Source organism: Mus caroli, unplaced genomic scaffold (assembly GCF_978045245.1).
Source record: "Mus caroli unplaced genomic scaffold, Mus_caroli_1 scaffold_2, whole genome shotgun sequence".
In the NCBI taxonomy this organism is placed as follows: domain Eukaryota; kingdom Metazoa; phylum Chordata; class Mammalia; order Rodentia; family Muridae; genus Mus; species Mus caroli.
The window spans coordinates 34,092,399-34,118,542 of record NW_028227257.1 but is presented as its reverse complement, the minus strand read 5'-3'; the positions used below and the strand labels follow the sequence as shown (position 1 = coordinate 34,118,542).

The 26,144-nt window shown below is 44.3% G+C and overlaps 1 protein-coding gene across 5 annotated transcripts in view; it reads left to right on the top strand.

Annotated features, from left to right (window-relative positions):
• The window catches only part of Rin2 (Ras and Rab interactor 2), a 206,771-nt gene that overhangs the window by 120,312 nt on the left and 60,315 nt on the right, over positions 1-26,144 (top strand). For 4 of the 5 annotated variants that reach the window (XM_085833612.1, XM_029472237.2, XM_029472239.2 and 1 more), the window contains one exon: positions 20,858-20,958. In XM_085833612.1, the coding sequence (XP_085689738.1) occupies positions 20,858-20,958 (101 nt within the window). Of the gene's footprint in view, positions 1-20,857; positions 20,959-21,211; positions 21,356-26,144 lie in introns of those variants that run through there. The other variant, XM_029472248.2, reaches the window with a different exon arrangement.

Below are 26,144 nucleotides of genomic sequence, written 5' to 3'. Positions count from 1 at the left end.
GAACCTAGGCTGGCCTTGGACTCAAAGTCCTCCTGTCCCTGCTTCTAGATTTCTGGAACACAGGTTTATGCCATCACATTTGGCTATAAATTTTGTTATTTCAGCACAATCCATGATGAAAACCAAAACACTTAATCGTTGACCTGAGAACCTTCTGTAGCCCATCCCCTGGGTTTGTTGATGGCTCCAGCTATGTCCTTAAGGAACTTCTTTTCCCACCTTCCTAGATCCAGTCAGGATCTCCCATTGTCACAAGTCTTTAGTCTCCAGATGATTCTACTGCATTTGTCCTGACAATTCCATGTTTCATTTCCTCCTGAAATGCCATGTGTCATAGGAAGGACTCCCATCAGTGTTCAGTCTAATGAATTTTCACCAAGTCCATATACTTGGTACTGATTTTAAATGGTGCTTATGTGTGAAGCCAAGAAATAACGCTGTGACTATAAGAATGGCTGATTCACATGAGTGAGTCCAAGATCTGGGGGCATGGCTCAGTGTCAGCACACTTCCCAGTATGTGCAAGGCCCAGGGTTCCACCTCCTACGTCACCAGTGTGCTGGGTAATCTTCAGTGTCAACATGACTGGATTTAGAATCATTAGGAGACTGAAGCACGCCTGTCTATGAAGGCATTTCCAGAGGATGAAGTCTAATGGGAAGGTCTAACTTAGCAATGAGTGGCACCACGCCATGGGCTGGGTGGGCTGGAAGCACAGGTCGATTGAAAATGGGACAAGGGATAACTGAACACAGGCCTCCACTTCCACCAGTCCATGCCTGCTTCCTGCTTCCTAGTTTGTCCTGATGTGAATGGCTGTCTCCACCATGCCTTTCCAACAGTCTGATCTCTCCAGAACTGTGAGTCACAACTAATCCTTCCTTCTACAAAGTGTTTCTTTCAAGCATTTTGATCACAGTGGTAATAAAATAATCAATACAACTGAAAACTAAACAAACAAACAAACAATAATCTCACGAATGAGCCCAGTATCTGGATGTGCAGCAAGCCATGGCCTTGAGACCACACAAGAGAGGTAGACCATAGCTCCCATTGAAGGACTCCAAGGTCTTCCTTTGCTTGTATTCCTAGCCGTCTGGTAGCACGTCAGGATTTGTTTTTAAGGCTTTTATTCCATTGTATGCATATGCCACATTTTATTTATGTGTTCTTTCATCCATCTGGGGACCTTGGGCTTGGCAGTTATGCATAGTGAGGTTATACACAGGAGCTGGATTCCTACAGCAGCTTGCACCTATTTTCGACTTACCACTCTACGTGTTTCGATAGCTAGATTAAGCTGAGCATTAAAAACAGATTCCAAGGCTCTATCTCAGCTCCAAGAGTCTTCCTCAACTATGTGTCAACTAGATTCAGACAAAAGTCATCTGGTCAGAGAAAATGTGCTCTCCTGGAGCAAACCGCTACAAGCCAGATAAGACAGGGACTCCCCACTTTTCTCCATAAACACAAAGAGAGAGGGGTGGTGTTTGAGCTTGTCGACTTTGGTCATCTCTGTCAATCAAATGGGCCCTCCTGGGATATCTCAGTCCAGCTTCTCGATTGCAGAAGGCTGGTCCACATTAGAAAGATCCTGACCTTCTCAAGATGATGGTAATCCCTCACCACCCCACCGACTGAGCAGCAGGGCCTTGCTTTACTGTCCTGGCTAGTTGATGCCACCAGGTCCGGGAAAGCATTTAGTTCCCAGCATCTGAGCGTGTCCCACACAGAGATGACCTCATCCCCTGTGCAAAGAACCAGTGACAGTGCAGTGGGGGAGGGGCCGCTTCACACTTGAGCTACTCTAGGCCTTCATGTCAGATGACATTCAGTGTCACCACCATTCAGAAGCTGTTACTGTGTCATTATGGTTGTTTCTTTAAAAGTGAGTCTCTACAGCATGGGTTTGTCAACAAGCAAACAAGCATCTATGCCGTAGCAATAGGAAGCCCACAAACAAGACAAACAAAACCCACAAACAAAAGACTACTGTGGTGTCTGGTTCTGTTATTGTTTTAATCGTAGGTAAGTGTGTGTCCCATAAAATTTGTAACTATATCCGTTTTTCAACGTCTACTTCTTTGGCATTAAGTACATTTAAATTATTATGCAACCGTCACCACCCTTCAGCTCCCAAACTCTTTTCATCTTGCAAAACTGAAACTATCCTCACCAAATAGTCAGCGGTTTCCTCTCCTCTTTGTTACCGGCATTCTCTGCTTCTGTGAAGATGACAGCTTTAGGTTCCTCCTGTGAGTGGGCTCACGACATGTATCCTTCTCTGACTAACTAGTTTCATCTAGCAAAATATCTTCAAGATCTATCCAATGTTGCCTCCTGCATCAGAGCGTCCTTCCTTATTCAGGATTAATAATAGCCTTCGGTCATCACGCCGTACTTAACCCATTTTCCCATGTGTAGCGCCAGCATTTCTGAGAGCCACAAACACTTCCACTGTTCCTCCACAGTTGACAGTATATTTTTAAAGACTGCTGCTCAAATCTCTTGCCCTGGATGGGAAAATTAAATCTCCAATTACGGAGCCCACTCACTTACAAGAAACACGAATAGCATGTGTTGCGGTGAGCCTGTGACAGGACTGACATTGAATCTCAGTCTCTATTTTGAAATGAAAAAATCTCAGTGACTGCTGTCTGAGAGAGATGAACTACTTAGGAAGCGTGCCATGGATTCAGGGACCTGGGATGAGATTCTAGAAGCTTCCATGTTGCTTTCCATGATGACTACACTAAGCCACACAGAGGCCAGTAAGAGGGGTACATTCTCTAGGGCCAGGACAGCTGCCCTTGTTTTGTGGGGAAACAATTGTTTTCTCTCTCATGGCCAAACTCATTTTGATTCTTATTTCCCTGTGATTAGTGATGTTAAACCTTGTTCTCAGATGCCCATTGACCATCTGTATGTAGTAGTTTAAGGGCATATCTATTTTGGTCCCTTGCTTATATTTTTAATAATGGTTCTGGGGGCTGTTGAGTTATTTGAGTTTCTTATATTATCTGTCTATACACCTTTTACCATATTCAAAATTCAGATGCTTCTCATTTCTTTTGCTGTGCAGAGGCTTTTAGTTTGGTATAACCCTTTTGGGGAATATATATATATATATATATATATATATATATATATATATAAATATAAATATATATATAAATATATATATATATAAATATAAATATATATATAAATATATATATATATATATTTGCCTTTGTTGTTTTTGAGATTTTGTACTACAAAAATATGTGTGGCCCAACCAATATGATGGAGAAGTGTCCTATGCTATCATCTAATAGCTTCATAGATTTGGTTCTTATGTTTAAGTCTTTGATCCATTTTAGGTCATTTTTACATACAGTTAGAGCTAGGGGTCTGGTTTCACCCTTGAGCATGCAGACAGACATCCAGTTTTCTCAGCATCATTCCTTAAAGAAACCACCTTTGCCACTCACAAGGTCTGTTGTTTGCATACTAGTCAAAAATCAGCATTTTCTATAGGGTGGGCTTTATATAACTGGCCTATGTTACTGTTTTTATGCCAGTGCCACACTGCTTTGATTTCTATAGCTTTGTAGACTATTCTGAAGTCAGTTTGTCTGATGATTCCAACTTCATTCTTCTTGTTCAAGATACTTTGGTTATTCAGTGAATCCTGTGCTTTCAAATAAATTTTAAGATTGTCTTTTTTCCATTATTATGAAAAATGCCATTGGGATTTTAATACAGATCTCCTTGAATTGGTGGAATACTTTGGATGGTATGACTAGCTTAGTAATATAAATTCTTACAACTTACAAGCGTGAGCTAACTTTTCATTTAGTCATATATTTTTCAATTTCTTCAATTATTGTAACATGATTTTCTCTCATAAATATCTCTCCCACTCTTAGGTATGTATCCAAAAGAAACTACCTCAGTATGTCCAAGAGATGTGTATCTCCCATGTTTTCTGCACCACTGTCCAAAATAACTAAACTTCACTAGGGGTAATGGGAACATGGCTAAAGCTGGTAGAGATGGGGATCTCGTGTCTGCATTTCACATCTCTGAGTTCAACCAAACATAACTGACAAAAATCAAGGGGAACAATTACACCTGTGCTGAGCATATGTCAACTTCCTTGTCACTATTTCTGAAATGACACAGTATAAGAGTAATTCACATGGTGCTTACACTTTGCGGGGAACTATAAGTGATCCAGGGATTGCTTGAGGTGCATAGGAGGGTTGTGTAGGTTATTTGAAAATACCACACCATTCTTTGAAAACAGATAGGAACATCTGAGAATTGGATACCTGTGGAATCCTGATACTCACTTTGTTTAGGGGGTGGACTCAGGAAACTCAAGCAGGGGAGCAGAAAGTCAGGCAAGGAGGAAAGGCAGCCAAGACCAGGCTCAGTCAGTCTCAGAGGCTATGAGACTGAGCCAGTGAGAGAGCTGGGTCTTTCATGCTCCAACTCCTGGCAGCCCCTAGCCGAGAGCCACCCTGTGATGTTGACTCTCCAGCGTTTTGGGGTGGTTCTGTATAGAGACTTCAGATTCTTGCTGTAGAAAACTTGCACAGCCTAAGGGAAAAGTGGAGTGTGGGGCCTGTGCAGGCACCAGTGGTACCTGCTATGAAAGTCCTGTCTGAAACAGTCAGCCTCCAAGAACCTCAGGAGCTTCCCGGAGAGGAACAAAGCCTTTGTGTGTTAGTAAGTTTCACATCTCAGTGACTCATCCCCTGAGGTTGCTGATCATATTCATGAAAATGAGAATAACCGGGCTGTAATTTGCTTATAGTGCAAATTCCCTTCTCAGAGTCCCCCCTCCCCCCCGCCCCGCGTCCCTTCTCTAAACTGAGAATATGTTGTCAGAAGATATGATGATTCTGGGCTTACAGAAAACATCTCCATGTTGCAAAATGTTCATCCTGATGTTGCAAGTTGCAGATTCATGCCTCCGACTCTAGTTCTTCCTTTTTGAACATTTGATCTATTCTTCTTATTACTTACTATTCTTATTAGAAACCCAAGCCACAAGTACTGTGGCTAGTGTCCCCAGGGACACTAAGTACATTTCACTGTGATTCTGGTAGTAAGCACTCCCGGAAGATGATCATCAATAGAGAGCCTTCAGCCAGCAGGTCTGGTGGACCCGGCACACTCTGTTCCCTGCCCTGCGTGCACACTGCTCAACCGGTTCACTCTGCATCCAGGGCAGTTTTATGTAATCATGCTGAACAGGTTAGCACCATGGATGCTCCCAAGTGTCACTGAAGCGGTGACTTCTTTAAGGAAGTCATCCAGCATCACATTGTCACATCCCATGTTACTCTGCCTGAGAAAGGAAACCTCTGGGGAAATGATACTTTGCTCATAGACGCTGATGCTTACTGAGTTTGAAATTATAGGGATTTGGTGTGGGCTGGGGAGAAGCAACAAGGCACAAGGAAAATTATAGAGCTTGCTTGTATTTTTTAACTAGGAAAAAAAATACCTTCCACATAACTAATGCTTGGAATAAAGAATGCGACTCCATATTAAAGTCAATCCTGGTGTGTAATTGAGATTTATTTAGAAGGAAGAGAGGAGAAGGAAGGAAGGAAGGAAGGAAGGAAGGAAGGAAGGAAGGAAGGAAGGAAGGAAGGAAGGAAGGAAGGAAGGAAGACATAGCCTAGAGTTTCATGTGGTGGTACAAATCTGTGGTCTCCGCACTCAGGAAGCTAGGGTATAAGCATCCCAAATTCCAGGGAAGCCTGGGCTGCATGGGAAGTCTGAAGGAGCCTGGTTTCTATAATAAGACCTTGTCCGGGAGAGATAGGTGAGTTTGGCAATGACTAGTAACTAGCTTCCCAGCTCCAGGGAAGGAAGGAAGATGACTCACTAGCTCAGCCATGGCTGTTGACAGAACACCCTAGACTGTTTATCAAGGTCTGCACCAATACAGGGACCTGATGTTTCCATTTGCATAAGGCAGAACTAAGCTCTTGTCACAGAAGTACTAAATAACCAAGCCCAGGGGCCCAGAAAACATGGCAGCTACTTAATCCCCTGTTCTTCACAGCATCCCCTGTTCTACACTCACTGAACTAGTCTTCTGCTAATGAAGATAGCTGGGGTTTTAAAATATAATTTATTGTTATTTTAAGCACATTGGTGTTTTGATTGCAGGTATGTCTGTGTGAGGGTTTTGGATCCCCCTCGAACAGGAGTTACAGACTACAGACGTTGTGAGCTGCCATGTGGGTGCTGGGAATTGAACCTTGGTCCTTTGGAAGAGTGGCCAGTGCTCTTAACTGCTGAGCCATCTCTCCAGCCCCCCCCCTTTTTTTTTTCCTTTGAGAGGAAAAAAAAGTGAATCAGTTTAGAAGTTTTTATAAAGGTAAAAATGGAAAAGGGCCTTTGCCTGTAAGGTGTTGTGCCTGCAGTAATTCCAATGTAAATGGGCTCAGAGAACACCAGAAAAAAGCATAAAAGCCTGTCCAGGTTTTTGCTTTGTCTATTTATAATTCTATTTTATTGCATCATTACATACACATACACACACACATACGCACATACTTTATATATATAGATGACTCACTATAGTCATATATATATATGATTTTAGTGGACTCAGAGGACACATACTGTCTTTCAGCATCTTCATCTCAATAACACACACCAGATTCGCCATATGTAGGCTGCACAGTATTCCACTGTCTTGCTGTATCGCACTGTTTACCCACAGTTGCTAGACATCTAGTCCTTTTTCCATGGTTCAGTGTTATAAATTGTCCTGCTGAGAACAGTCTTTCACATGTCTATTTCTTTGGGTCAGTTCAGTGAGTTGGAAACACTAAATCTGATAGGTTTCTTATTTAAAATGATGACCTGTGTATTTGGGTGGCTCTCCAGAAAGAGTGAGTCAGTCATTCCTTTTCCTCTGGTGTGTGAAGAAACCCCACTACAGACAGCTGCTCTGTAGGAAGTTAAAAAAAAATAGTAAAGGAAGTGAGTGTGACCCCAAACTTAGGGAAGGCCCAGTGGGGCAGCTGGGAACACCAGGGTTGAGTTGGAAGGAGCATCAGAGAGGCCCACTCACCCACTCAGCCTTCAGGAGACTGAAGTCTTCAGAATCTAAATGACACCCCCTAATAAGCCATCCCTGCACCAAGACCAAGACTGCTCAGCTGATAAGCCTTTCAGAATAAATAATCCCAAAGTCCAGGGCTAACTGCAGCGAAGTGAAAATCCAGGGGTGCTTTTGGCTGAACTGCGTCCCCCAAGGTTTCTGTGTTAGAGATGAATTCCTCATTGCAATGGTGATGAAGCATGACCTTAAGGAAGTACTGAGGTCTCTGTGGCTCTTCCCTGGAGAATGTGTTCAGACTGTCATCGTGGGAGTGGCTTGCTTACCTGGAGGATAGGCTCTGGAGAAAGGATCGCTGTGACCGCCTTCCTCTCTGACACACGTCTGCACCTCCATGGAATGGCTCAGCATAGCCTGTGCTCAGTGTATAGCCTATGCTCAGTGTATAGCCTGTGCTCAATGCAACTTCTGGACTTCCTGCACGCCAGAATTGTAAGAAATAAACCTGTTGTTTATAAATTACCCCAACCTCAGGTACTCTGTTATAACAGCATAAAACAGTATGTTGCAGATTATTTTTTCTCACTAATGAGAAAATCAATAGCTTTTTAAAAAGACTTATGTTATGTGTTTAAGTGTTAGGCCTTATGTGTATGTCTGTATACTCTGTGTGTGTGTGTGTGTGTGTGTGTGTGTGTGTGTGTGTGTGTGCCCATACTGTTTGGAAGAGGGCGTTGGATCCCTTAGAACTAAAGTTTTGGGTGGTCATGAGTCACTATGTGGCTGTAAAATCCAAGTCACCTTCAAGAGCAGCAAGTGCTCTTAACTGCTGAGCCATCTCTCCAGCCCCAGATCAACAGCTTTTTTTTTTGTTTGTTTTTTTGAGACAGGGTTTCTCTGTGTAGCTCTGGCTGTCCTGAAACTCACTTTGTAGACCAGGCTGACCTCAAACTCAGAAATCCACCTGCCTCTGCCTCCCAAGTGCTGGGATTAAAGGCGTGAGCCACCACCTCCCGGCCAGATCAACAGCTTTAAGAACTGTTTCCAAGGAGCAGAAACTATTAAATGAAGAGTCAGTGGAAGACCAGTGTCATACATAGTGTCTTACTGCACTTGGGAGACTGGGGCAGGATGATCTTGAGTTAGAGGCTAGCCTGGGCTAAGCCTCTAAGACCTTGTCTCAAAAACAAAACAAAAACAAACAAAAATCAACCACATAACACATATAAAAGGCAAATATAATCAGTGCATGAAAGTATACCCCCTCTTTCTTCACAGGCTTTGTCCCACCCCACTTTGCTCCCTCCCTATTCCTGAGCCCTCTCCCCTCCCTACTTCTTCCTCTTTCCTCCCTTCCTCTCTCTTCCTTCTTTCCTTGCTTCCTTTTGTCCTTTCCTCTCTGAGAAAATATATCCCAGGCTGGCCTCTAAGTTGTAATTCTCCTGCCTCAGCCTCCAGAGTGCTGGGATTACAGGTATAAATCAACTGTACTGTTCTTAAGAACAGCATCTTGAACTGGTTTTAACATCTTCTGCAAGGCAGCTGATATATCTACCAGTCTTGATTTAGCAATTATTTAACCAGTGATTATCTAACACTTATTTGGCCCATAAACAGCACAACTTTATACAGTTCAACCTAATGCTTAAAGACATATAAGAAAATAAAAAAAAAAAAAAACAAAACCAAAATTTATGATGTTCTGTTTTCTACTAAACAAATCCTTGGTGGTTTTTGGATCGTTCCCAAGCTAGCATCTGGTTTTATAGTCTGGGCCTTTGTCCAAAGAGTCAAACAAATTGATATTCCAGGTGGCACTGAGTTTGGCTTGTTGATGCCCAGTTGTAACTCTGTGTGTGTTTATTAACTTTGTTATTTATTTTGTGTATGACCGTTTTGCTTACATGTCCATCTGCATATCACTCATATCACTAGCAGTACCCACAGAGGCCAGTAGAGGGCATCAGATCCCCTAGAACTGAAGTTACAAACAGTCGTGAGCTGTCCTGTGAGTGCTGTGAACCGAACTCCCACCTACTAGAGAAGCAGCTTGCTTTCGTAACCACTGAGCTGCGTCTCCAGCCCCACCCCCACCCCTCAGCCATAAAACCTTTTTTCCAGTTTTGCATTGTTCTCTTAACTATACAAGTAGGCTCTGTGGGCTAAATTGATACATTGACAGGGAACCTTGATGTTAATCTGAAACTCCTCAAGCCGCTTTCCGAAGGGGTTTGAAGGGGTTTGTCTGAAGGCTGGAAAGACACCGGAGCTATCAGACTAGATTTTTGTTTCCTAGGCTTTGTGTTTCCCCAAGAGTGCCTGTGCACTACGCACATTTCCGCTTGCTCAGGCTTCTGGTTCAGCCACAACAGGATGCCTCCCAAGAGCCCTGGCCACGCCCACAGAAATGAAGGCACTGGATTGGCGAACGCAGAGGCAGGGCAGATTTGGTAAATCCCAGGATGCTAGTCCCCCCTGCACATGGTGTGTCTACCGCTTAACATGACAACCAAACAGGTCACTAGAACTTAGCTCATGCAACCTCGGACTTCTTCATCCTCAGCTTCGTGAAAGCATCAATCAGGGCGCCTCAGGTCTGAGCTTTGCAGGATTTCAGAGTCTCCCAAGGTGTGCGCAGTCCCTGGTGATCTGTGACATAGAGTTTAAAATTAGAAATAACTTGAATTTGACAGAACACAATCATTTATTGTTCTTCCTCATTGTAACCTAGAACAGTATAACATTTTATTTTTCTTTATGATGGGTCTCACTACATACACAGCCCAGGCTGGCCGGGAACTCATTATGTGACCCATTCCAGTCTCAAAGTCAAAGATCTTCCTGCCTCTGCCTTCAGAGTGCTGGGATTGCAGGAATGGCTCACTATGCCTGGTTTATGAACACTTCATAAAATATAAAACAACAATGAAAATACAAAATCAAGTTTAAAACGCTATTGCTAAAGCAAACCAGTGCTGTAGAAAGAGTGAAGACACACAGAAGTCCATTCTTCAAAGTGCTTCTATTCTATAGCACATCACTGAACCTGAAAACATAGGCATAAGCAGGAAGGGGAGGCCACTGGCGTGTCTGTGGGCCAGGGCTCTGGCACTGATACTGAGTCTGTGATATGCCTAACCATACTCCCCGCAGCCTCCACCATGTTGATGAGCCATGGCTGGCAACATGGAACCATCTTTGTTCTCTCTGACCTGTCAGCACATGAGGCTCACAATGTATTATCAAGAGGAGCATGCTTTAAAGCAAATGGTAGCACAGTGAGACCTTATACTGTGGTAAAGGGAACAGACCTGAGCATAATGCTTTAGGAAAAACTTTTAACTTAGCTTACAAAACAGCGCGTTTCACTGTCACAATAAATGTACACACACACACTTTGTCCATGTTACCCTCCACTATCTTCCCTTTTCCCTCCTCTTCCCATCCAGCTAGCCCCTTTCCTCAGCTCAGATAGTTCTCATCCTGGTTTCATATCCCATATGTGTATAGGGCTATGGATGGATGGATGGATGGATAGACAGACAGACAAACAGACAGACAGACAGATCTAGATTGCATACATGAGAAACCAAGCAATGTGTAGTCTTTCTGTCCCTCATGATATTCCTATTCTCACCTCACCTCTCCTCCCTTTGGACCTTGCCCTCCTCTCATCATTATCCCTATTTTGGCAGGGGGAGGGGCAGTTGTTTCAAGACAGGTTTCTCTATGTAACCCTGACTGACCTGGAACTCTCTAGACCAGGCTGGCCTCGAACTCACAGAGATCTGCCTGCCTTTGCCTCCTGAGTGCTGGAATTAAAGGCATGAGCCACCAACACATGGCTTCATTATTGCCTTTTTACTTCATGTCACATGTGTCTGTTTGCACACAGCACGCGCGCACACACACACACACACATATCCCACATACAAAAAAAAAAAAACAAGCTAACCATCTCTCTGAGTCTTCAGCAGCCCCTTTATAGTAGCTATCATAATTTCTCCTACTTCCCCATCCTGCCCAGCTGAGGATAAGGGACTGGTCAGAGCTCTATCTCCTCAGTGTCCTGATTTACCCCTTGTCTGGAAGGCAAACAAACAGGGAAGTTAGCAAGAGGAAGCTGGGAGAAGGAAGAGCGCTCAGTTCATTCATGAGGACAGCTCTGGGCTTGGTGAACACAGCTCTACACAAAAAAGACCTGCCTGGGGAAGTGACTTTCAGTGAAGGACACTTGGGAGAGTCGTGAACTTCAGAAATTACCCTCAGGCAAGCCCAGCAGCTAGAATGGTTAAGGTTTGGGTCCAAGGAGGAAGCTAGAAGGCTTCTGAGGTTGCATTCGTCAGAGTCCAGAGCTGAACATTTCTATGGAAGTATCTTAGGGATCAGGGTTGAGCAGAGAGAAGGAAACATCTTAGTCTAGTCTCCACTACTGAGCAGTCCCCTGAAGGTGGCTTTGAGTCCATCTAAAAGAAGCCTGAGGACATGCTGTTGTTTCAGAGTCATCCTGTAGGAGATGAGGGAGCTGGGTAGCTGGCTGAAGACTGACCCTGGGGTGGGGGTGGGGTGGGGGTGGGGTGGGGTGGGATCCTTCTTGGTCTCTGTGTAACAGACAAAACTGGTCCCAGCAGCTGCATGTCTCCTGGCAGGAGATATGGGGCTGATTGTGAGGGTGGGGTCGTCGTCTGCGTATTCTGCCAGGGTTTGGGAAGTCCCCGTGGTGAAGTACAAGTGTTGAACAAGGCTGCCAGCAGCCAGGTCTTCACAGGGATTTTCAGGTCCAAGGAAGATCTGGCATACTAAAGTAATGGGCACCTGGTCCATCACACATAAGGGACACAGTGTCCTTAGTTTTCTAGGGCTTCATTTTGGAGGGACAGAAGTAGTCATCTCAGGGTTGAAGGCTTGTTGGTGTAAGATTGTAGGTTTGATGATATTTTATTTGCTTTGCTAATTTTGGAGTGGTTTTTGTTTGGTTCCTTAAGACGGAGTCTTGCTGTGTAGCCCAGGCACAGTCCTGATTTTATGTCACATACGAAATTTGATTCCAGAGCTATCGAAGGCTTACAAACAAATGTGTGTAAATAAAAACCTGTAGACAAGTCAAAGTAGAAAGTGTATGGGCTCTGTACTACTTCAAGATGAACAAGAACCATAATGACAAGTTTGATGATTTTGTTCTATCTTTTAGCCTGGTAGCATAGCCCTGGATTCCCCATAACTCGAGAGGCTGAGGCAGGATGCTCAGTGGTTCAAGGTGTGCCTGGAAAATAGACTGACAGAGCAACCTAGACAATTTAGTAAGACCTCAATTTGAAGTTCTCTCTCTCCTTCCCTTTCTTTCCTCTTCCTATTCTTCTTTCTTTTTCTTCCTCCTCTTCTTCCTCCTCCTGCCCCTCTTCCTCCTCCTCCCCCTCTTCCTCCTCTTCCTTCTCTTCCCCCTCCTCTTCCTCCTCTTCCTCCTCCCCCTCCTCCTCTCCCTCCTCTTCCTCCTCTTCCTCCTCCTCCCCCTCCCCCTCTTCCTCCTCTTCTTCCCCCTCTCCCTCTCCCTCTCCCTCTCCCTCTCCCTCCCCCTCCTTTTTCTTCTTCTTCTTCTTCTTCTTCTTCTTCTTCTTCTTCTTCTTCTTCTTCTTCTTCTTCTTCTTCTTCTTCTTCTTCTTCTTCTTCTTCTTTTCTCTGTCCCTTCCTCCTCCTCCCCCTTTTTTAAATGAAAAATGTACCCCAAAACGCTGGGTGTGATGGTATACACCTTAAATACCAACACTTGGGAAGCCAGTGGCAGGCTGATCTCTGTGAGTTTAAGGTCAGCAGACATATTAAGTTTCAGGCTCAGTGGGGCAATATAGTGAAGTCCTGTTTAAAATAAATAAATAAATGTATAAATAAATAAATAAAGGCAATATTAGGAATAGGCTAGAGCTCAGTGATAAGCGTGCCTGCCTAGTTAAACCTTGTCTAAAATACATACATACATGCATACATACATACATACATACATACATACAAGGAAATGAGACCCTGACTAAGATAGATAGAGAGACAGATAGATAGACAGACAGACAGACAGATAGATGGAATTAATGGTAGACTGGAGTTCAATGACAGAGGACTTGGCTACTAAACACAAGTCCCTTCAACCACCAGGACTGGGAAAGGAAAACAGAGATTCTATCATCATTAAAGGTTTAAGAAAATGTTAATTTACAATGGTCTGAAAGAAAGTTTTTGAAATATTTGGGACAGTGAATTCAACCCACACCTTTGTACAACTTAATGAGAAAAGTAAAAAAATCCCCCAACTGAGCAACAGATATATGAACAGGCAAAAAGAGATGCAGCAAATACATAACGAAAATATACTCGGTACCAAGCAAGCCAAAGTAAAAAAGAAAAAGAATTGCTCCATCAGATTGGATGAAATCTAAAAATTGGATATTGGGGATATATATAGTGACACACCTTTAATCCCAGCCCTCAGGAGGAAGAGGCAGGCAGAACTCTGTGAGTTTGAGGACATCATGATCTAGTCCTAAGCTAGCCTACATATCTAGTTCCAGGCTAAGTGGGGCTGAGTTCCTCTGTGTGTGTGTGTGTGTGTGTGTACATACATACATGTGTACACACACACACACACACACACACGCGTAAATATATATATGATGTTGGAATATGGAAGTGCTTACCTCAATGCCTTTGATACCCAGCAGCAGAATTGTTTCAAGTTAAAAGTGGATAACAGGCTGGGAAGATATTTCAGTGGATACGGCATTAAATATTCAAGCACAAGTTACTAGAGTTTGGATCCCCAGAGTCTGGTACAGTTAGCACACACTTGTAATCCTAGTGTTCCTACAGTGGGGCACGAGGCCAAGACAAGAAAACCTCCACAAGTTTGTATCTAAGCTAGCCCAGCAGTAAATACAAAAGACCCTGTCTTAAATAAGTTAAAGGCAAGAACCCACGACCCAGATTGTATTGTGGCATGTGCATGTGTACACACACACACACAATTAAAAATAGGACATCTGTAGAGCTGGAGGAATCACTCGGTGGTTAAGAGCACTAGCTGCTCTTCCAGAGGACACAGGTTCATTCCCAGTAAGCACTTGGCAGCTCCCAACCATCTGTAACATTCCAGATCCAGTGTTTTCTTTTGGCTCCTGAGGGCACCAAACTCACATGTGTGTTATACAGACAATCATGCAGGAATGACACCCACGCATATATATTTTTGAAAAATAGAATATCAAATTCAGACAAGTGCCATGGACACTCCTGAGGGCACCAAACTCACATGTGTGTTATACAGACAATCATGCAGGAATGACACCCACGCATATATATTTTTGAAAAATAGAATATCAAATTCAGACAAGTGCCATGGACACTCCTGAGGGCACCAAACTCACATGTGTGTTATACAGACAATCATGCAGGAATGACACCCACGCATATATATTTTTGAAAAATAGAATATCAAATTCAGACAAGTGCCATGGACACTTTCAAATATGGCAGAGGCAGTTTAAAAAAAAAAAGGGCAAAGGCACATGGATAACTGTGACACCACCTATAGCCTGAATACATAGATGCTGGTGTTTCCCTGAGCTTTCATATGTTACACAAGGAGAACCCCAGGATGCTCAGCTCTGCACTGCTCATGATAGCAAAGCAGTGAGATTGACCCCAGTGTCTGTCACAGTCAAAGTCGGCTGGGAGTAGAGGTGCGCATCTGTAACCCAACATTGGAGACATTGAGGTAGGAGGATTGTCATGGGTTCCACACCAGCTTGAGTCACACAGAAAATATTAGAGCAGCTAGGGCTATGGCATGATCCTTCTATAAATAGATCAATAAGCAAAGGAAATTAAGATTGGGGTATTTCCCCACATTTAGGTGATTCCCGCCAGATTCTGTTGAATGACTGTTATGGCAGAAGTAAGCTAGGAAGCATGTCGGTATGATTCATTCTGTTGGGTGAAAAAAACACAGAGATAACATGCAAGAATGAAGTTTGGCATTGTCACCAGCTTTTGTAATCCCAGTACTCAGGAGGGTAAAACAGGATGATTGCTTCAAGTTTGAGGTCAGCCTGGGCTACATAGTTCCAGACCAGGTTGGGGTACAAGTGAGGCCTTGTCTCAAACAAAACAAAAACAAAGAAAATAGCTGGTCGGAGTGACACATTTATAATTCTAATACTCCAAGGCTAGACGATCAGAAGTTCAAGGCCAACCTTGAGTACATATCAAGTTTGAGACCAGCAAAGGCTATGTGAGACCTTGTCTCAAAACAACAACACTATCAACAAACTCTTGTCTATAAATGGAGCCGGGAGCCCGTGCTACCTTTTATTCCGTGGTGATAATTCCAGTAACAAAGATTGTTTACAAGTGTGGACGGGGCCCATCATTTTCAGAGTCGGCTTTGGAAAACCCCCAGTGTGGGATGTACCCACCAGACCCACGAAGCAGCAGGTCAACAGAAATAGACAGGGGAGAGAATTGTTTGGATCATGTGATTTCTCAGGTCCTGGAATAAGTCTTTTCCCACACAGCTGATTCCCAGAATGCAAAAGCCCACCAGACTCCAAGGCCACGTTGATGAATTGGGGTATAGAAGAAATTGTGAAGCTGGCAGCCAAGTGCCCGACGTTTCCCACACCCTGGGTCTCCAGCCATCGCCCTATCAGCTGCACATCCCTTCTCAGCATTGATAACATTCCTGAGTGACACCAGGGATTTGTAGCCTCGCTCTCTAAGCACTTTCTTGTTCTATTTTTACTTGACCTTGAAGAGAATTATTCTGCTTTTATCTAAACCCCCCAAAAAGAAAAGATTTGGGGTTCCCTCCCTGTTCCCTCCTCCCTCCCATGTATACAGAGTTACATACAATGACTTTTCTTCCTGTTAGAGGAAAATGGGTGCCCAGTAGGTGGGAAAATTCTGGACAGATAGAGATGCCCCTGCCCCAGATCCTTCCTTGCTGCTGGTGATCAGTCTCTTCCAGGCTGAGAGGGCCCTTCCAGGACCTCTCTTAAGCATCCCTTAGAATTAGCTCTCTGTCATCTTGATTTTGAAAAATGGGAGGCACTATATATAGGAAGAGGAAAGAGAATACTTAGGAACCAGTGGCCGTATTCAATCCTCCAGTCACCTTTTCATAGCATCACCCCTTCAGACTTGTGACTGGCCCAAGGTGACCCAGCCCACAGAGGAAGAGGGATTTGAAGGCTGGCCTTCCTGAGCCCCCCAAGATGGCCCAGTTACCACTGTTTCACACTCTCTAGCTGGAACTAAAGCAGAGGGGGGGGGGAGGGGAGGGGTAGGAGAGGGAGAGGGAGAAAGGAGGGGAGGGGAGGGGAGGGGAGGGGAGGGGAGGGGAGGGGAGGGGAGGGGAGGGGAGTCGAGTCCAAATGCTGAGCTGTACTTTATAGATCTGTTGGATTCAAACCTTAGTTTCTGTGTATTGTTTTGAGGATGAGAGATATGCTAGGGTTTGGGAGTCAGGATCATTGTCTCATAAACTTTATGCCCTGCCAACCTGAGGTCCCATCTTACCCTCTGACTAGACAAGATAACAGCCACTGTTATCCCCTTCACTATGAACTGCAGGCTTCCTGTGTGACCAGAGTAGTCAGAAGCCACACTCATGGACTAGCTTTGCAGTTGCTTCGGCATCCAGTCTTCTCTGGACCATAGCCTCAGCATAGTGGGACATCAGCAGAGACATTCAGACTTCTTGATTGATGCTTGTGTTGGGATTGTACACATTGTAGAAACTTAAGTTCAGTGGTTCTCAATCTGGATCTTGACCCCTTTAGGGGGTCTTTTACAGGGGTCACCTGAGGCTATGGGAAAATACAGATATTTATATTATCATTCATAATAGTAGCAAAATGGTAATGAAATACTGTAACAGTAGCAAAAGAGTTACAAAATAGTAATGAAAATAATTTTATGGTTGGGAGTCGTCGCAGCCTGAGGAACTGTATTAAGGGGTCACAGCATTAGGAAGACTGAGGACCACTGCTTCAGTTGATATCACCAGGTGCGGGAGAAGACTCCTGCAGACGCTCCTGCTAACTTGTAACATGGGTTCCTTGAGGGGTTCTGTCCTCAAAGAATGTCCAAAAGAAGAATTTAGGAAGAACCAAATGGAAGGAGTAGCTCTCGGTGATGACATTTGCTGGTGGAGGAGCCTAATATGTCTACAAGCAATGCTAAGAGCAGGCCTGGACCTGGAACATTTGACTCTGGTCCAATTCTTGAGGGATTCCCTCTATGTTGTCAAGTGTGTGGGCTAAGTAGGGATTGGATGAAGGGGAGAACATGCCTCCCTCTGTCAGGGATCCATCCAGGAGTAACATTTGCATTTATCTACCTTCTGACCTTCAGGTCACTGTGCAGAGAAATGGTGTACTCAGTAATTAGCCTGCTTGGTACCACTAAGTGAGAGCCACACTACAGGATCTGTGCTTGTCTAGGTTTAGAAAAGGGAGGGGAGACAAGGCCAAGAGCTGCAGTCAAGGTGCAATGATAAGCGAAATGGCTGCAGGAAGCAGCTCAACTGCCAGGGTTGCTTGCTTCTTCTGGGGAAGCCACTGGGAACCCAGGAATTGAACTCAGATCTTCAGCTATCTCACGGGCCTGCAGTCCCCTCTTTTATGTTCAAACCAGTGTTGTTGGTAGCCAAGTGATGAAGAGTGCAGAGGTGAATGGAGACATGGTAACTACTCCTGCTGCTGGGGTAGGAATCTAATCTGTGAGGTTTGCTTAAGGCTATGGTAGGATGTCCCTTGGGTGGGGCCTCTGCTATGTACCACTCTTGTGTCTAGACCATAGTGCTTGTGAGCACCCATGGTGAGCACCCATGAACGTTTTAGCTCCCTCAAAGCTGTAGTTCTAAGCTTTCATGATACACCCAGTGTGGATGATAGGATCTGAACCCTGATCCTCAGATAGATCAGTAATGCTGTTAACTGCCGAACCATTTCTCCAGTACCTTGTTTGTGTTTGAGATGATATTATTCCAGGCTGGACCCTGAACTCACTGTGTTCAAAGATGATCTTGAATTCTTGGCTCTCTTACCTCTTGTCCAGGCCCACAAGTGTGCACCCTCACACCCTACAGTTTCATTTTCTAATTATTTTTTCTCATAATTTCATATTCAACCATCATATCCATTTCTGGCAAGTTGTTCCTGGATCTTCCTCTTCTTTCTGTTCTCATTGACCCCAAGAAGTCCAAGCTGGTCTCTTGTGTGGGGCCCTGCTATTGTTCTTAACTAGTATCCCCTTTCTCCACTAGCACTTACAAGCATCTATAGCCCAAAGACAAGATTTCTTTTTCTTGACCATGCTGTAGATCAAACTCTGGACCTTGTGTTGGTTAGACAAGTGCCACAGCTACTGAGCTATGTCCCAAATCCAACTAGACAGTGTCTAGAGATTATGAAATGGAAGTCTCCCAATTGCCAAAATTAAAAATGCCCACTGGCTCTTACTGCAGGAAACTCAAAGGCATGAAGAGCGTAATATTTTTAATAATATTAACATCATCTAGTGCCTGCATACTTCATTTTCCAGGTTCTGGAACTTTATGCATGATAGGCTGTTCCTTTGATCTTTCCATGTCATTCAGAGCTCTATTTCCTGTGTAAACACCTTTTCCTGATAACCCACACTCGGTAGCAAGGCCCCTTCGTTACCTGCTAAGTCCCCCTTATCTACCTTCAATCCAGAAAGTCTCAACACTCAGTTCTGGGGTCTATTTCTCCAACCAGTGAAAATCGAGACCTGCCAACTTTACTCTCTCCACTTCATGCCTGGCATGAAGTGGGTGCCCATAAAGGTTTGAAGCTGAGTGGATGAATAAATGAAGTCAGGCTTTTCAAATAGCTTATAAATAGGCTCACTGAGTGTTAGCATAAGCCACGCATATATGAAAAAATAGCTGCACTTTCAAAAGTCTGGAACAGGGTAGCAACCATACATGCTTTCTATACACTTACAGTGACTGGTTACATTGGGAAGCTGGAGAGTGTACCTCGGGGGCCTATCACTGGCCTGGTATGCACAGATCCTGAGTTCAGTCTTCAGCAATGCCAAAGAGAAGATAGGTGGACATGTGGAGGATTGGGCTGGGAGGAACCAAGGTGAATGAATGAGCCTGAGATTTACTCCAGCCTTTGGGATGAGATGGGGCATCTTCACAAGAGGTGAGGGACACGAGACAGCTGAAGTCATTACCAGAAGAGGTCACAGTTATCCCCTAGATGTCTCCAGGGTCTTCCCCAACCCGAATTACTCATTCCTAGACTTGAGCAAACTCACCACCACCCCCACCCCATAACCTGTCTCCATGCTTTTATGGTTTAATTTCAAGGTTTTATATTCATTTGTTCACTCATTCAATCATTCCTGCAGGTGTGTAGATTCCCATGTTGTTTAGTATGGTCTTAGTCTTCTGCGTTCAAATGATCCTTCTGCCTTTACCTTTCATGTAGCTGGGAGCAGAATGACCCACTGGCTTCACATTTATCATCTTAAAAGGCTAAGCTAGGCATAGTAGTAGCTCATGTCTAGAATCCTACTGCTCAGGAGGTTGAGACAGGAGGGTTGCCTTGAGTTGTAGGTCAGCTTTGGTGTACACAGTCAGTTCCTGACCAACCTGAATGACCTACAAAAAACCCTTTCTCAAAACACCAAATCAAAAACTACAGTGAAAGAGAGAGACTGAAGCAGGAGGATCTCAAATTTAAGGCCAAACTGTCATACTTAGTGAGTTCAAGGCTAACCTCGGCTACGTGGTAAGGCCTGGCTCTTCAAGGCTAGCCTAGGCTGCGTGGTAAGGTCTGGCTCTTTTTTTTTTTTTTTTTTTTGGTTTTTCGAGACAGGGTTTCTCTGTGTAGCCCTGGCTGTCCTGGCACTCACTTTGTAGACCAGGCTGGCCTCGAACTCAGAAATCCGCCTGCCTCTGCCTCCCGAGTGCTGGGATTAAAGGCGTGCGCCACCACGCCCGGCTAGGTCTGGCTCTTCAATGCCTCAGTTAACTAATGAATGAAAGCTGGAGATATAGCTCGGGTAGAATATTTACATAGTGTGTATGAGGCCTGGCTTTATCCCTAGAATCTTGGCAAATTTGAATTTGTAAGTACTACATTGTTTTCTCGTCTATTTTTTTGAACCAGTGTCTTGTTGTGTAGCTTAGACTACTTTCAAATCTTTATACCCCTTCCTCAGCCTCTTGTTGTTAGGATTATCGTTGTGTGCCACCATGCCTTGTTACACAAACACACACACACACACACACACACACACACACACACACACACTCACACATTTTTTTTTCCCCTGAGACAGGGTCTCACTCTGTAGCCATGGCTGGTCTAAAACTCACTATGTAAACCAAGATGGCCTCCACCTCACAGAGATCCTTGAAATATTTCTTTTGACAAAAAATGAGTTTGGAGACCTGGTTTGAGTAGGATTTATTTATTCTTCTATATTCATGTTGAGCAACCCAAACTGGGTGTCAGAATCCTTTCCTTATTACAATACTGAAACCCCAGCTCTTTCCCAATATCAAAACCTAAGTTCTTCCTCTTTTTAGAGGGGACCTGCTCCTCCCCCTTTCTTTTTTCCTCTGGTTAGAGGAAATTCACAGAGCCAAGATTTAAAGCTGGGGGTAGGAGGGTCATCTGTTGAGGGCTCCCTGGCTTTAGAAACAGGGCCCGCCTCTTCACTTCCTGACGTCATGCTATTTTTGTCTCTGTATAGCTCATTGACACGATCGCCTCGGAGATCGGAGAACTGAAACGGGAGATGGTGCAGACAAATATCAGCCGGGAAAATGGTCTGGAACCTTCTGAAACCCACAGGTGATCAAAGACAAAGCTAGGTGCTGGTTGCAGCGAGCTGAGGGACGCAGAGAAGCTGGTGAATGAAGAGGGCTTGGCAATCCCGTCACTCCTTCAAAGTTTGGGCACTGGGAGTGTGGTGACACCACCAGATGAAATTCTCTGTAGGAGGTGGGAGTGGCCTAGAAGCTCCTTGCCTGCTTGTTTATTTTAATTGCTTTGAAGGCACTTGAACTTTCTACCTTCTTGATTCCTCCTGGCACCAGAACCGGGAAATTGTCAGTCACGTATCACAGTGATGGAAAGAGTAATACAGCGGACCTTCCGTGCATGAAGTAGAATTCAGTATAGCCCTGGAAGTCTCCAGAAGGTTTAAAGGGGAGCAACTAAAGAGGATGGACCCATTTTTCATTCTCAGGTCAGAAAAATCCTCAGACAATAGCTATTAACCTGAAAAGCCATCAGGGGGGTTATAACTAAATGAGGTCATAAATGGCTGTGCCAATTTGGCATGCTGCATACTCTTTGAATATGTAGGAGGGACTGGTTTTGCACTGGAAAATTATCTTTACAAGGGTCAGAGGTGAGGTTGTAGGTTGAAGGTCAAGCCTCTTAGCTCTTTGATAGAGCCTTAGTTGTTGACAGAGAAGCAGAAGGTCATTGCTACTGAATGATGGGCGTGTTGGTTGGGGCCTAGAAAACCAGGTTCATCACCCCACCCCCTCTTCCCTGCATGGAATAGTACAAAGATTTATGATGTGAGTCTGCTTGCAAGTCACGGGACACGCAGACAAACCAGGTGGCACTGGTTGCCCAGGCAAGTTTCAAACCAGCCTGACTTGTTCTCTGCCCAAGACTGAGGGAGGGGGAAAAAAAAGCCACCAATCCAGGGAGGCGGTTGTTAGGCAGCTAGAAGGTGGTGCTGGAGCTGCGTTTGCCTTAGCTGGGCAAGTTCTAGGTACCCTCTACTTCCTGGCCATCTCTACAAAGTAGTGGAGGTAGACCAGGTGTCCTTCCATGCTTCTTGGCTTTTAGTGCTTTCTTTATACCCTGGTGTGAATGGACTTTAATTAGTTACATTGTTTTCTCCCATAAACTTGACACACATGCTCAGTGCACAATGGTTTTCAGCTAGGAGATTTTTCCCCCCATCTCATATCCATAGTTCAAAGGCTATTCTTGGAACTTTTGTGCAGGGTTGAGCTTTAGTCTCTGCACTGCTATATGTAAGCAAAACTAGAGTCTAGGCTGATAAGGAGTAGAATTTAGTGACATTTGTTTTTTCCATGTCTAGGAAAAATGGAAACCATGTCCCCAAGCTCTGCAGGGGACAGACACAGAGTGAAAAAGATCTCCCCTAAGTATAAGTCACAGGGGTTAGTAAGGTTTGGGGGGGGGGCTGCAAACCATTGAGGTCTTGCTTCCTGACCTCAGCAGATAATAGGGTGAGAGCTGGAGTTCATTTAATCACTAACATTGCTTGTGTTTATTTGTGGTGCATGCTAAGTATCTGTTGTACTTCCGAGGCTCACTACACTGAGTACACCACACTCCCAGCCCTAATATCTCTTTTCATCTTTTTCTTTCCAAATTTAAGGATGACCAAAAGTGCGGGACGTGACTGGTCATGGTAGTGAATGCCTTTAGTCCCAGCAGAAGTAGAGGCAGGCAATCTCTGTGAGTTTGAGGCTAACCTGATCTACATAGCAAGTTCCAGGTCAGCCAGAGCTACGTAATAGATAAACCTGGTCTCAAACAAATGAGCAAACAAAACCAAAAAGAATGACCAAAAGTACACCACAATAACATATTTGTTCAAACTAATATCCTTGGATACTGTGTTCATTAACATGGAATTTACTCATTTTTAGAGGTAACTTACTTGCCAGACATAGTAGCAAATATTTGTTTGATAGATAGATAGATAGATAGATAGATAGATAGATAGATAGATAGATAGATAGATAGAGATAGAGAGATAGAGATAGAGATAGAGATAGAGATAGAGATAGAGATAGAGATAGAGATAGAGATAGAGACAGAGATAGATTGTGCTTATTATGTGTTGGCCTCAGGGGTTTGTAGCTACCAGCCCATTGTATCTCCTAACTATTCTAAAAGGCAGAGAGAGGTCCATTATTAAGCTTGTTCTACTCATGTGGAAATTGATAATGTGGCTAAAACATCAAACCAACAATTCTTGGTCATTAAGATTTTTTAGGAGCAGTGACTTCTTTTAACTTGTCCATTTCCCCAATGGAGGTATCAGGAGAGCCAGGCAACAGGGAGGTAGGAAAAAGAGACTTTGAGTTGTTTCCAGAACGAAGGCAAGACATAGCCATGGGTACAAGACCACAATTCCATCCTGGAGTTGTATTACTGCTGTAGAGAAAAGTGGTTGAGCACACAGAACTTGTGATCCTGAGACTTCAGGGGCTGAGGCAGGAGGATGGAAAGTTCAACCTAGAAAGAGGGAGAGGAGGGAAGAGGGAGAGAAGGGAAGGAAGAAAGGAGGGAGAGGGAGGAAGCTAGTTAGCAGTTCCACCCTTTCTAGGGAATTGCTGCTATTCTTCCAGTGCACCAGATGTAACAAATGCACCCTTGTCACCTTCCTCTGACATCCTTCTCCATAAGTATGAGTCTGATGGGGCCTCTCCTGTCCTTCCCAATAGTCATTGCAAAATGCCTGAACTTCCTCAATTGATGGAACCTGGGGTTAAATACCAAGCTAGTTTTCCTAGGCAGTAAAGGGCCTCTATTCCCTTGCTTGGGTTAGCGTTTTGCTATTCCATGGTTAACTCTGAAATGTTCTCGCAGTCTTGATGTTTTCTTGTGCCGTGGACTCCTTTTCAGAATAGTATGCTTAAGTGTATTAAATCAAATTTGATGGTATGACATAGGAAAAACAACTATGCTTGAAAACCAAATGTACAAATGTACAGTGTACAAATGCAGTATTTCACAGCAGACTCGTTTCTTTACTAATGCAAGTGGGACCAGAGATGGCTGTCAACTGAGCAGAGAGGAAGCTCTGTTCCTAGTGTGACTGCAGAGGAGGCACCTCTGGGTTCTGTTGGCACCAAAGGCATAGCCACTGGGATGCTCTTGCATTATTGTTGCCCATCTTCCAGGAGGAAGGAGGTATATATTCTCATCACCACCGTGTGTGTGTGTGTGTGTGTGTGTGTGTGTGTGTGTGTGTGTGTGTGCATGCGTGCGCGCACAGACAAACTGGAGGAAGGAGGTATATATTCTCATCACCACCGTGTGTGTGTGTGTGTGTGTGTGTGTGTGTGTGTGCATGCGTGCGCTCGCAGACAAACTGGAGGAAGGAGGTATATATTCTCATCACCACCGTGTGTGTGTGTGTGTGTGTGTGTGTGTGTGTGTGCATGCGTGCGCGCGCGCGCAGACAAACTGGAGCCAGTGGAGGTCAAAAGTCAACTCTGGGTCTCTTCCTCTGTTGTTGTCCACCTTATTTTTTCTGAGGCAGTTCCCTTTATGAATTTGGATTTCACTGTTTCAGATAGACTAGCTGGCCACTAAACTTTCAGTACCTCTCCACCTCCTAGCACTAAGGATAAAGGTACGAGCCACCGCGTCCAGCTTTTACATGGGTTTTGAATATCCAAACTCGTCCTTGTCGTTGCACATCAAAAACTTTACACACTGAGCTATCTTTCTGGCCAGTATGTTCATTTCAAAGTGAAACCAAAGAAGGCTGGGGGTGTGGCTCCGCTGTATTCCATCCCTAGCACTGCTTATCACCTTCGCACGTCCTTGTGTTCATGTTAAATTGTCTCTAAGCAGGGTAGAGTGGCTCATGCTATGATGGTGGCATTTGGGAAGTGGAGGCAAGGGGATCAGAAGTTTGGTGTATGGACATCACACCGGAGACTCCTCTCCCCTCCCCCATTGCTGCTCTGGCCTCCAGCCTGTGCTCCCTTGTTCCTCGACCCCCTTAGCCCTGGAATACCCAGACCTCTTGGACCTATTCTCTTTATCTCTTTGCTCTTCATGCAGTTGGCCATATCTAAGACATTTGGAGATTTCTGTTCTCAATGCCCACATCAGTAAAATAGGAATAATAATAGAGCAACTTTATATCCTGAGGAAGAATACACAAGCCATAGACTGTACAAGACTTAGCACAGTATCTGACCTGTCAGATGCAGTGTATATTTACCAAGAAAAGTCTCTGGAGTCTCAAGTTAATCCCATCTGGTCTTGTGGCTTTGATGCCATTAACATGTTGGTGATTTCTAACTTAGGTCCTCTCTGGCTGATCCTCTTTATGAGTTCAGAGGTTTGCAACAAACTTACAGAGACTGTGATTGAACCCTTGGGGTCCCCTTACAAAGCTACTCTCTCCCCGGTCTTTCTAACACACCCACATGAACCTTCCTGCCATTCCTGCAGCCCCGTGTTTATAACCCCTCTTCCATCCATATTCAGCTCCTAGCAGTTTCACCCATTAGAGTAGATTCCTGAAGGGACCCCTTCTCACCAGCACCAGCACCAGTGCCAGCGCCATCACCATGATCCCTATCTGGTATTCTGGCCACAATGTTTTTCACTTTTCTGGGCTGTCATATAAGCAAAAACTTGCCATATAAGCAAAAACCTATTTTGCACTGTGTTAGATATTAGAAATAATCCAGAAATGAGTTTGTTTGTTTGTTTGCCAGTCTTTCTAGCAGCCTAAATTGACCTAAAACCCATGATTCTTCTGTCTTGGCCTCTCAAATGCTTAGATTATAGGTCTATACCAACATACCTCCCTTATAGAAGGATGTCAGTAGGTTACTAGCAAATACAATACCATTTTATATAAAAGACTTTAGTATCCACAGATTTGCATATGCTGGGGGCTTCTTGAACCAGTACTGAGAGAGTTATGTGCCTACTTGCTTATTTAATCATCTCTACGTCCAAGAATGGCCAAATTCCGTGAAAGCAGGAGTTTGGCTTGTTATATTAGATTTTGGGGCCAAGAGTCACGTCTGGCATATGACATATTATCCATAGCTGTAGGAGAATAGGTGGCCAACAGGCCCATAGCAGCCCTGTGAAGATTCTAATTAGTTAGTTATAGGCCCATACCAAGTGTAAGATGCACACACACAGACACACGCTAGTGTACACAAAAAGAAAAGCTGTGCTGAGCAGTATACAGTGCTTACAGTATATGCCTGTAATCCTAGCAC